Source organism: Hippoglossus hippoglossus, chromosome 7, assembly GCF_009819705.1.
Source record: "Hippoglossus hippoglossus isolate fHipHip1 chromosome 7, fHipHip1.pri, whole genome shotgun sequence".
Taxonomy (NCBI): domain Eukaryota; kingdom Metazoa; phylum Chordata; class Actinopteri; order Pleuronectiformes; family Pleuronectidae; genus Hippoglossus; species Hippoglossus hippoglossus.
Window position 1 is genome coordinate 4,313,469 of NC_047157.1, and position 12,364 is coordinate 4,325,832.

At 43.7% G+C, this 12,364-nt stretch overlaps 2 protein-coding genes across 2 annotated transcripts in view; one reads left to right on the top strand and one right to left on the bottom strand.

Annotated features, from left to right (window-relative positions):
- arfgef2 (ADP-ribosylation factor guanine nucleotide-exchange factor 2 (brefeldin A-inhibited)) overlaps window positions 1-10,940 on the bottom strand; it is a 27,982-nt gene extending 17,042 nt beyond the window's left edge. Inside the window, 11 exon segments of the mRNA XM_034591293.1 lie at window positions 695-794; window positions 896-1,130; window positions 2,299-2,432; window positions 3,743-3,870; window positions 3,967-4,128; window positions 4,293-4,605; window positions 5,306-5,485; window positions 6,424-6,570; window positions 7,138-7,261; window positions 7,694-7,724; window positions 10,509-10,940. Coding sequence (XP_034447184.1) covers window positions 695-794; window positions 896-1,130; window positions 2,299-2,432; window positions 3,743-3,870; window positions 3,967-4,128; window positions 4,293-4,605; window positions 5,306-5,485; window positions 6,424-6,570; window positions 7,138-7,261; window positions 7,694-7,724; window positions 10,509-10,722 — 1,768 coding nt within the window. The 5' untranslated portion in view covers window positions 10,723-10,940.
- On the top strand, window positions 10,877-11,731 carry LOC117764893 (extensin-like). The gene has a single exon (XM_034591028.1). The coding sequence runs from the start codon at window positions 10,877-10,879 to the stop codon at window positions 11,729-11,731; it is 855 nt and encodes a 284-aa protein (XP_034446919.1).
- The last annotated feature ends 633 nt before the right edge of the window (window positions 11,732-12,364 follow it).

Below are 12,364 nucleotides of genomic sequence, written 5' to 3' on the forward strand. Positions count from 1 at the left end.
CAAAACAGTTTAAATGATACTGACCAAATATATTTCTTTAGATACAAAGGGTGACGACTAAGTGTTGGCTGTGGCGATCAGTTTTTTTAAATGAATAACTTCAACTGCAGTACCTATCAGGGTTTCCCCGTATAAGGATTTAAAGACAACTGCTCAAATTCCAACTTTCAAAGACGTGACCATGCAGCAAATAAACCTCAAGGGTTAAATGCATCACTGTCAGGGTGGCACTAGGTGAAACGATGACATGCGAGCTGATAGATGGTAGTACCAACAAAAAGCCTTTCTGAATCCACTGAGGAATCGAATTATTGGCACAAAAAAAAAAAAAGATTTCACGTAAATGAACAGGGCAAAAGGGTTAAATATAACCTCTGTACAAAGAGAGTAATAATCAGACCAACTGTCTCATCATATATCTCAAGTGGATGGATTAAAACATTAATAGCTAGCATTAAATAAAGGACAGCTAAAAATGTGTCAAAATTCGGTCTATTCTATGCTGGTGTACTGTCAGACAGTATGAATTTTGGAATCACTTGGATCCTCCTATGAATATCCTGCCATGTCTAAATAAAGATGGCAGTAATTTGAACATTTAAGTAAATTTTTCAGAATTAAAAAAAGTTTCTAAATTTTTAGTTAGATTATTCTTCTTCTAGTTTGAGGAAAACTTGTATGAGTGGATTTATACCTGCACAGATGCGTGTCAGTGTCTGGATAACCATCCACTTGTGCTCAAAGGAGCTGGTCGACGTCTCCAGGATAGTCAGAAAAATCTCCCGAAAAAACACCTGAGCCATGGTGGACAAAAAACAGTAAGTGTGACAACTGAACTATGAACTTCCTTAATCAGTCTAAGATTTGTCAAACCAACACTGTTTGCATCCTGTACCTCAATCTGCATCTTCAGGTGGACCTTGAAGTGGGAGAGCAGGGTGAGGAAGATAGCCAGGGACAGCTCAAACACCTCAGGCACTGAGGACACACCATTTTTGGAAAGTGCCACACATAAATACTGTTTGATGGCGTTGACGAACATCTCATGAGTGCGAAACACTGGCCCAGCACCCTGCAGCACAGAGAGCAGCAGCTGTAGGGAGACAATCTTGGACCGCAACTCATGGGACCTGGAGAGGAGAGGAACCGTATGAGCATCAATTATACTACCTTAAGTGCAATATAAAGTGATCCACAAAGACACTTGAGACACTTATAGCAGCATGCTCAATGGAAATTCATGTGTTTTCATGTTTTATCTATAAATACGGTTCTACAGTTTACTCTGAGTTGAGGAGAACAAACAATACAGGGGTATAATGGTGTTTCATGGTATCTAATGTAGGCCAGGCTGACGTCTCAGAGGTTCCTACTTGGCTCAGTTTACTCTGGCCTATTCAGACTGGCTGGCTCAGAGTCTAATGTTACAGTAACTAGAGATGACAGGACTGCACCAGGATGGAAAAGGGCAAGTTAACCTGCAGAGACTGAGCTGAAGCAGTGTGCGTGTGCTGAAGGCAGCTACATTTCTTTTGGCAAGCGTGTCAAAAAGAAGGGACCACATAAAAGACCAAAGGTGCATCAAAGCAGGAGTGTTCATGATTCAGGACTCAAGTTCTGGGTAACCACAGATTGTTTGAGTGTTACAAAAAAATATCTTCACGGTATGATGTAAAAAGACAACTGACTAAACTTGCTTTCAGACATGCACTGAACTCCTGGAGGGGCTGCCAGAATGCAAATATCTGAGTGTGAGGCTCCAGACTTTCTCTGGAGATTCTCCAGCCAGAGTAAAAACTCCGGACATTGTTGAATGAGCCGATGTGCGAAAACAGCAGGAGATCCTCTGCAGGATTCACCGCGAGCAAGTGTGGGTGCTGATGGTGCTTCTAACACGCAACGTACTCCAAAATGAAAAAAGCTAAAAGAATACAAATATCTCAGGATGAATAAGCAGTGAGAACACACAGACAAGGATGTCTAAACAGCTTTTGGTGATAAGGGACTATGCCAGTATCGATGTGCTGTAAACAAAAACATGTGCTCTCCACAGCAGAACTAAAACATTACATTATGCCTCTGCACCACCACTCAGCTGACGCTCCAGAGATTTATGTGTTGTTGAGAACACGTCTGAGAGGAAAATCTCCAGCTGCATTGTTCATGTGTGAAATATAAACTCCAGAACCAATTGTGCGGACACCCTCCGGAGTTCATGCCTGAAAACAGCTCAACTAACACAATGTAAAAATGTACTGGTTATGCAAAGTTATAGAGGTGGGAAAAAAAACCACTCACTTTGGGTCTGGAGGTCCATCAGCAAGTGGCTTCATGGAGAGTTTGCAGAGCGAGCGGAACACCAGAAAAGCGTCCTTCTGGAGGATGTGTGAGAATCGTGCAGCGTTGTTGGCTCCCTGCAGGGTCTCTGCATCCTGGGACAGATGAATAAAGTCAATCCCACTTTATAAAACACATCAGAATCTCACATTTCACACCTGAAAGATTAGACCATGGTCCAAACCAAGTTTGAAGTCTTACACTGTATTAATTTGATCTGGTTTTGGTTTCACATTGCAATTTAAAGAGTAAAGTACCAAAGTATTTCGTATGACATACATACGTCCTGTAATCATAACCTACATTGACCATTGATTGGTTTGAAGATGAGCGTGTGTCTGACGTCGGTGTGTTCTCAGTTCGCAGGGTAGTAGTCTTTCCATTTGAATAGAGAATATTAATGAACCTGCCACTGTAATATCATTATGGTATGTTTACCAGCATCACCAACATCAGGTGCAGTACTCAACACTGGTAACACTATGCAACAAATTGAAAATTACATTTCTGGAGAGACCAGTTAGGCTTGTACTTCATTTTCTTCTTCCAAAAGTCGAAACTATCCCAAAAAGTATTTTCCCACTGCAAACGATCGGAAGCATGCCTCAATTTAATCCAGAACAAGTCCACCTCTTTTGGTGTGCCTTATTTTGCAAGTTTGTAACCAACCCTTCACATCTGTTATTTTGGTTCAGACTTAACTAAAAAGTCTGAAGGTCTGCTGAATGTCCCCTGAATTGTCAGCCTGACCCAAGTTCTGTGTCAGAACCCTTCAATGTTGATGGTTTGTGGCAAAGCTCCACATGTTTCCCTCGCACCAGAGGTTGAAGTCTCAGTTACTCCCTTTGTCTGTTTAGATCAACAACCTTACCAACAGGGTAAACATGCTCCCCACAAGTGTCTCTCATTTTGCCTTACTCATCACATTTGTTTCAATAGTAACTTTACTTTACCATCATATACTGGCGTCCTCTGACCCGCTGCAGTTTCACAATAAACCTTAAGTATTTTAATACTTCTCAGGGTTTTGAAGTATTTTTGTCAACCACCACACAATTAACAATGACCAGTTGACCACAACATACAGGTTTTCTTTTCTTTCTTTTTCTCCAAATGCATAGAAACTTAATTCATAGTAAAGTTGCATATGTGATCTGATGTATTTAGAGCAGGCCACTTGTGATGGGTTCGCTCAGGACAGATGTTAATACCAGGTCTGAACAGGGCCTTAGAATCTGCATCTGTCAATGAGCAGTTCATTTATTGTATCTCCTCCTCTACTCACAGGTAAATATTGAGATTCTGCACTTTTGCACAAGAAGACATTTATTAAAAAACATCTACAAGCACTTTAAGATGAACTGTGAAAAGCTGAATAGTAGGTAATGTTTTTAACACTGCTCACCAGCATATCTGTGGACGACACAGAGGATCGGTCCTCAATGATGCCATTCATATGCTGGCCCTCTGCTCTGACTGTGGTGGGGGCCGCCTCTGTCTGCTCCGTGACAGGGTGGGCTGGGTGCTCGTCTCCTGGGGGCAAGGCAGGAGAAGAGATTTACAGCTCACAACCATGAAAGAAAAACACAAGTGTATTGATGTGATAAGTAAAACAGGTTAAGTTCTGACCTGTTCCACTGTGTATCTGTGTTGGCTGCTGCTCTGCCTCCTCTCCTTCAGTCATCGCTGACTCTGCTGGATCTGCTGGATCTGAATTGCTCTCTGGTTTGTCCCCCTCCACAGCTGGCTGTGATGCAGTAGGAGGCGTCTCTGCACCTTCATCTTCAAAAACAGAGAATGAAGAGTGATTAAGGTGAAAGAAGCTACAACATGAAAGATGCTTCTACCTGAGTTACACCTTCAGACTTTTTTAAGTTGAGAGGAAAAACAAAAAGAAAGATTTACAAGCTTCTCCGAAATTGGAACTTATACTGAAAGCCAGAGTTGACACACACCTCTTGATGGTGTGGCCTGTTCTTCTCCTCCATTCATCATATTGTTGCCGTTCTCAGGTTCTTCATTAATTGATGCTGTGTCTGGTGGTTGATCCTGTTCCACGTCAGGGGCTGATGGTTGGGGTGTTGAGCTGGTGGTATTGGTGGTTGTGAGGTCTGGAGTACTGGTTGCTGGAGAAGGCGAGCCTTGGGGCTCTGGGGTGGGCGTCCGGTCGGACCAGGGGGAGCCAGACCTCTGATTACCAGGGACTGGAGATGGGTTCTGTTGGGGTGGTCGCAGCCTCTCCTTCTCCTGCTCCTGAGCCTCCAGAGCCTGTGGAGTCAGGAGGAGGAGAAGAGGAGTTAGTTTGATAAAGAGAAAATGCAACTCTTTCACTCTGCCTCATGCAATACAGGCAGATGTTAATAGAAACTGAAAGAACATAAATTGTTCATTATAATAAAGTCTCTTCATATTATAAATTCTGACAAGATGATTCACATCAAAGCCCAGTGATGAGCTTATCATCCCCTACCGTTCCAATAAAAATGAAAAATAGAACTGAATCACCACCAGTGTTCAGCAGGCCTTATTATAGGGCTACACCAGCTACATGCAGAGATTGTGCGAGTCCAGTGAACTAACATTGCTCTATTAGTTGGGCACAAACCTGATAATAATAACTTGTGTAGTGTATACTGTTGTAAGAATATATATATATATATATTGAATTTTCAATATTCTCTGTTTTAGCGGCTGAGGTGGGCGGATCTGAAGCAGAGTTTTCTAATGAAAACATGGTGATGTTGATGAGAGTAGTCAGCCTGTGGCAATGCACATTTCATTGGCCTTCTTCTTCATGTTGTTTTGTCATTCAGAAAGTATCTCACAGATATTTTTGATCACTTGCATTCCTTTTGACTTCAATCTCAAAACAGCATGCAGAGAGGAAAACATTACATTTCCCATGTTTTGCCAAAAAGTGCCAAAAGACTGTATGGATAGGTAATAGGTGATAGGTGCGTAAACTAACGGCCTGGTTCTCCATGCGTGTGAAGATAACATTGAGCATCTGTGTGAGCGTGGCCTTGGCGGTGGTCTGGTTGATGAGGTTGCGGCTGGCCAGGTAGATGTTGTAGCAAGTCCTGACGGTGAGGAGCACCGTGCCCTCGTGGATCTCTATGTGCGGGGAGGTCACTGCAGTCAGCAGGGCCTGGGCAGAGAGAAAAGGAAGTCAAGCGTTGTCACACAGGATGTCTTGTTGAGAAGATGCAGCGGCTGCACCTGCTGAGTCACAACTTCACTTCCCTACTTCTGCAAGCCGCAGATATTTAGTTTTCATACTCTGTTGCCATTTTGTTGTTAGACAAACATATTTCAAATGAAAGAATTCAAAATTATTACAACAAATACCTTCAAGGCAGATTAATTTGTTTTACAATATAATTTGTATTAGTCAGAGTTCATGATGTTTATAGTCTGACCTATAAATCTTTGATCAACAGTGATAATACTGCATGCTTCTTACAGGCCAGACTTTGACCTTTATAACCAACCAGGATGTGTTCGTCATTTAAATAAAACTCTGAGTAAACTTCAATACGCACCAGCTGTGAATCAAACCTAATGCATACACAAAGACACTTCTTAAATATGCTCAAGCACTTCTGAACACTGAGATATGAACGTAATCATTGAAATCATTGAAAAAGTCTAAAAAAAACCTTGAAGTGAATTTAATGTTAGATGAGTCAGGCCACAATCACTTAACTGCTGGGTAGGAAGTAAAGGTGACTTTTAAAAGAACATACTTTTTTTTTAAAGCCAGACATTTTTGAGTGATTGTAGAAATCACATATCCAATTAGTCTTAAGTGGTTGATGTGATAAAGATGCACATAACGACAGGGCATATTTAAATATTCAACATTATATAACTTTCCTAAATTCATCACATTAGAATAGATATGACACTAAAGATATAGAAACTCGTCTTTATTGTGAATCATGACTGAATCCTCTCAAATACAGTGGACTCAGTCCTGCCTCATTGACCCAAAGATAAACAAAAAAAATGAAATAAACAATGCCACTGACAGACAGAGGATCTGAAGCCTGCCAGATGTACAGAGAGGAACTGGGGGGGGGGTACCTTGATGATCTGTAGCTGGACTCCCTCATCAGTCTGCGGGCCTTGGAAGCAGTTGCAGATTGTTTCCACCAGGCGATCAATCAGCCTTTTGCCTGGGCTTCTGTTGTCCGGGGCGTTGCCTGTGATGTGGCCGTACGCGATCAGCTTCTACCGTAGAGCAACAGTGCACAGGTTAGAGCAGCAGAAGTGTTTGATTGTGTGTTTGTTTTGAGATGTATGCGAATTTAGGGTTTATATGAGCAGCGTCTTCATTTAATTGTGAATGAGTAAAGTTTCTCATAATGCAATTCAAAGAGTTCTTAATTGGACCCTCCCTGTCTGCTACTGTAAATATTCATAGCTGGGTCTCAATTCTGGGGCTACATCCATCTATGAAAAGCTATAAATAGATTAAAGGATGCAGTGTGTGTGTGTGTGTGTGTGTGTGTGTGTGTGTGTGTGTGTGTGTGTGTGTGTGTGTGTGTGTGTGTGTGTGTGTGTGTGTGTGTGTGTGTGTGTGGTATGTTCTAGGAGCATGTGTGACATTTGAAGCAGGTGTAGATACATTCCCACCAACCCACCCCCAGGTTGTTAATACAAGAAAAACTGCTGTGAGAAAGTGAAATAACAATTTTGACATTAAAAGGGGTTGAGTGGAACTGAGTGCAACTGAATGCATGTGCGTAAACCTGTGTGTGTGTGTGTGGGCGTGTGTGTGTGACAGTGAATAATAACCTGCAGACAGTCCAAAGAGGTGCTAACTATCCGGGGGGACTTTGACTGACAGGCCAACTCAAAGGGCAGCACATATTTGTCGGCCTCAATGTAGTTGGCTCTGGGTGGGACCACTGATCCATCCCTGCAGGAATGAGGAGAGATACAATGACAGCAGCTCTTTCTATTAACACTGCTTGTTCACATACCTAAAAAAAATACTCAAGGTCCTACTAAAAACTAATGGTATGTTAATGAATCAAGTGCTGTGTAAATATTAGAGCTCTGACTTTTACCTTTAAAACCTTGGAAGAGCATAATGGCACGTAATTAAGAAAACAGCTTGCCTATAGAAGCAGACATATGACCTGGAGCCCATCTGAAGTGCTGGTGATATACTACTAAGTAGCAGTTATAAAAGCAGCAAATTGCCGAAGTCACAAATCACAGTGATCACCCGGTGTTTACGACAGACTGCTTCAGGGTAAACCTGAACTCACCTTCTTTCTCTGAAGAAAAGCTTGAACCCACTGCTGATTCATTCAGTGGGTAAAGGTATGTGCAAAAGAATACTTACTTTTGTTTATCAAGCTCTGCCTTGATTTCATCTGTAAAGGGAGACACAGGAGATTAAATGTTATTGAAGTCTTTACTTTGACCATCGCAGCTCACAGCAATGTGATGTGATTGGACAGAAATCTGGCGGTTACACGGCTGATTACAAATCTGACGACAGTAACGTGCGTTTGTTTTTCTGCATTTTTGTTGTTCAGCAAATGTTTTTTCTGCTCAATTTAACTTATTCTATAGGATTTGACTACACCTGTACTTGATCTCACAATTTCAGATCTTTAGTCTCCCTCTTCTTCCCTGCACCACCCTTCCCATCTTTTATGCTTTCTAAAGAATTCTCCTGAACCAATTTCCTATTCTTCATGATTTTCATCCCTCACCGATCAATCGAAAGTTGTATGCGCACTTCCTACCTACTGGGTGTCACATTATTGGCTACAAAGTGAGTAATGGTGTGCATTCAGGCAGATGTGACCGTCCAAATTGATTAGATTCAAACACAACGTGGCAGAGAACGCTACTAGACTCATCTTTCATAACCTCCTCACACAGGAGGACACAGAGGAAATTAGTTTGTGGAATATTCACAGTAATATCAGTCACTGTTAAAGTGAGCATATATTTTAATGCCCTGATATTTTATGTGCACAAGTGCAGTGCTGATCTAAACCTGCCTGTTTGGAATTAGCCATTTGCTTGTCCTGTGTTAAAGAGGGATAGTTCACCGAAAAATGAAGATTCGCTCATTATTTACTCACCACTATGCTGATGGAGGGGGGGGGGGGGGGTGTTTGAGTCCACAAAACACTTTTGGAGTCTCAGGGGTAAACAGCGTTGCAGCCAAATACAATACAATTAAAGTAAGTAAGTAGAAGTGAGTAGATGATGAGTCAATTTTCCTTTTTCGGTGAACCATCCCTTTAATGCTCCAGAGCTACTTGAGAACTGTTCCTTGTCATTAGTGAGTCCTCCTCAAACAGGTCTACACTATACCGTCACTTTTTATTGTTTGTGTTGGACGTTGTGTGCAAAGCTTTCTATAAACAGAGTATGGTACAGAGTGAAGTTGTTCATCCTACCTGGTTTATCAGCAGTTCATATAATGAAACTAAATTTGCTTTATTACTGTTTATTACTACCATTACATGTGTGGCTTATATAGTTTGAATGATTTACTTATTTGCTGCCCACAAGTCCACAACTTTTCAAAGTAAAAGCTCTATAATTCAGCTCAAAATAAAGCATTCTAGCAATTAGGCTTTTGCCACTGTGCTTTTACTTTGAGGACAACTTTCTGAAGAGGATGTGATTCTATGAATTTCCCTGCCACGACCTGTGAATGTGTCAGTCTGACACGGTGAAATAAAAATGATCAGATTATCAAAATCATATGGCAGGACAGATTTTATTGGTTGCAGGTTTCCAGTTGCTGACTGCTGCTGTAGTTTACATAGGACGTGGAATACGTTTCAACTAAGTCCACAGGCTTAAGGCACATTGCCCCACCCCCACTGACTGCTACAGAGCACCGGTCGCTGGTTGTTTTATTCATATTGAACATATCCATGTCTAAATCACACCACACTCTGCACTGCATTTTTGGGGCAATTTACAATACGCATGCCAAATGTGAGGCTAAATAGATAAACAACTCTGGAGATATGCATTCCACAAACAGACACAGAGGTTTATGGAATTAGTAGGTAGATGAAAATGCAAAGCCAGTTGTTTTCTCTACTTTGGAAAAACTCTTATTGGACCAAAGTATATGAAGTTGATAGTACTTGCTCTCTTTATTTTGCCAACTGGCTAAGCTATGGTGTTTAAATAAAAGAAAACAGCCATTAAAATATAATCTCTCTTTCCACCGCATGCCTGATTGATCACAGAGGCAACAGATGAAAAGGCCTGCAGTCCACAGCACAACTTGGATATTTGAACTGAGAAACAAAGATTTGGCACTGGGGACAATCTGATGAAGCTGGGTATAGAATTTACAAAGACACAAGACACACAGGCACTACCACGGTGTGAGGATAACCACAACATGGCCCAAGATGGTGGCACGGGAAGTCGAAAAGCAGTGTTGGGTTCAGCTGGCTTCATGAATAATGAGAGAGTGTCCATGGCAGACAGGAGCAGCTCACACACACACCAACCTGTTTGCCCACCTCTCACATGTGACATGCATTTCGTTGCAGTCGGTCCTGTGGTTCAACAGCCTCACTGTTCTTCAACAAGGAAACACTACCTGTTGTTTGCCATTTCCTCAATCAACAGCTCATTGTACCAGAACGAGTGTCAGACCACTATCTGACTCTCTGGTAGTGGTTATTATAAACATGGTCACATTCACATCAGCAGCTAGGTCGATCACAATGTGTGTGTGTGTAACACTATCAGTGTTGAATGGAGGCGCACACACGTCAGAGTATCCTGGAGTGAGGTAGCCTGTTTGTCTGGGTGCAGAGCAGGACCGGGCAGTCTGGCCGGGTGACAGTGCTACGTACAACACAGGGATTGGTCTGTTTAGCTAGCTAACCTAGCTAACCCTGACGAGCTAACGGCGGCTACCAGCTAGCTGGTTGGCCCGTTGACAGCTGTGCAGACTGTTAGCATTTCAGACACAACATAAAGACATGAGAGTGATAACAAACACACGCCGAGCTGCTGCTGCCCGTGAACGTCAGCGGTTACCTGAGCCGACGACGGGAGGCCACTCGGATGCTAATGCTAACACTAGCTAACTCCGCTGTCTCCCAGACACGAGCGATGAGAGGCACATACAAGCAAAGGCAGCACACAACACAGACACGTACCGAGCGCCACCTGGCAGGCTTTGCGCAGCTGGCTGTGCTGGCTCCTCTTCACCTCCTTGTCGGAGAGGATCTTCTCCAGCGCCCGGGACAGAAACATGCTCTTGGTTTTGCTGTTTTCTGCCTTCGACTGCGAGTAGTGCTGCGGCTGCTGCGGCGGCTGCTGCTGCGGAGGTGCTGGAGCTGGTGGCCGGGGCTGTGGTAGTTGCTGCTGCATCTCTCGGGTCTTGTTGCGGCTCCTCTCTCAGGCCGTCATGTTCGGCCGGGCCCCGCGGTGACAGGAAAGCTAACGAGCGCCAGACTATCGGTGTCAGTCCTGTGGAGTCGCTGCCTCAGCTCAGCGCCGCCATGCTGCCGACACGTCAGGTCACATGACTCTCAGCTGTCTGCGCCTGGTCTGCGCTGACGAGCAGGTCACCTCAGACACCGGGTCACACCCCCCACACGGGTCACTTCTGACACCGGATCACACCTTCTACACCGGGTCACACCTTCTACACCGGGTCACACCTCTAACACCGGATCACACCTTCTACACCGGGTCACACCCCCACACCAGGTCACACCCCCGACACCGGATCACACATTCTACACCGGGTCACACCTTAGACACTGGGTCACTTCAGACACCGGATCACACCTTCTACACCGGGTCACACCTCCGACACCGGGTCACACCCCCGACACCGGGTCACACCTTCTACACCGGGTCACACCTTCTACACCGGGTCACACCTCTGACACCGGGTCACACCCCCCACACCGGGTCACCTCCGACACCGGGTCCCACCCCCGACACCGGATCACACCTTCTACACCGGGTCACACCCCCACACCGGGTCACACCCCCGACACCGGATCACACATTCTACACCGGGTCACACCTTAGACACTGGGTCACTTCAGACACCGGATCACACCTTCTACACCGGGTCACACCTCCGACACCGGGTCACACCTTCTACACCGGGTCACACCTCCGACACCGGATCACACCTTCTACACCGGGTCACACCCCCCACACCGGGTCCCACCCCCGACACCGGATCACACCTTCTACACCGGGTCACACCTCCGACACCGGGTCACACCTTCTACACCGGGTCACACCTCCAACACCGGGTCACCTCAGACACTGGGTCACACCTCCAACACCGGGTCACACCTCCGACACCGGGTCACCTCAGACTGGTGAAGTCATCAGGAACCTGTTCACTGCCCGCTAAAGAGCATCAACTTAAAACTCACAAAAATAGTGATCGTTATTGTCAATAACATCAGTGGTAAAGAGGCTGAGCATTAATTTACACACATTTATGTATATGTTTTCATTCATTTAATTTATTTATTAATTAATTTAATTAATAAATTATTCTCTAAAATGATCAATATTGTTTTATAAGATTCTTCTTCTTTCTTCTCTTTTTCCATTCAATATTTGAGATTTTGTGTTTGCATTTAAATTGTTTTGTTTGGTCGACAAATGAAATAAACTTAGAAACATATAGCATTTTTGTAAGATTCTTAGTTTTTATATATTTTCTTGAACTTCCCTCCTCGTGTTCTCCGCCAAATCATTATTATTATTGTTGATTAAGTTTTATATAGAAAAAAACTCTTCAATGTTTTGTCAATGCTTTGTCTCTTGTCAAATGTATAGCTAAAAATAAATGAATAAAAACCTCACAAGAGAGTAGCTCTGACCGTTTTAACTGCGCCAATTGTACGGGAGAACAACAATGATACCATCTGGGTTTTATCAAGCGCTCCCAGAACCACAGAGGTAGTTCCTGAAATGTCCTGCAGGTGGCGCAGAAGCAGCACGGTGAATCACTGTTAGAATGTGGAAACGGTGCACA

Bases quoted from the DNA above. Each gene is read 5' to 3' on its own strand.
- LOC117764893 (XM_034591028.1), top strand. From the start codon at position 10,877: ATGACTCTCAGCTGTCTGCGCCTGGTCTGCGCTGACGAGCAGGTCACC.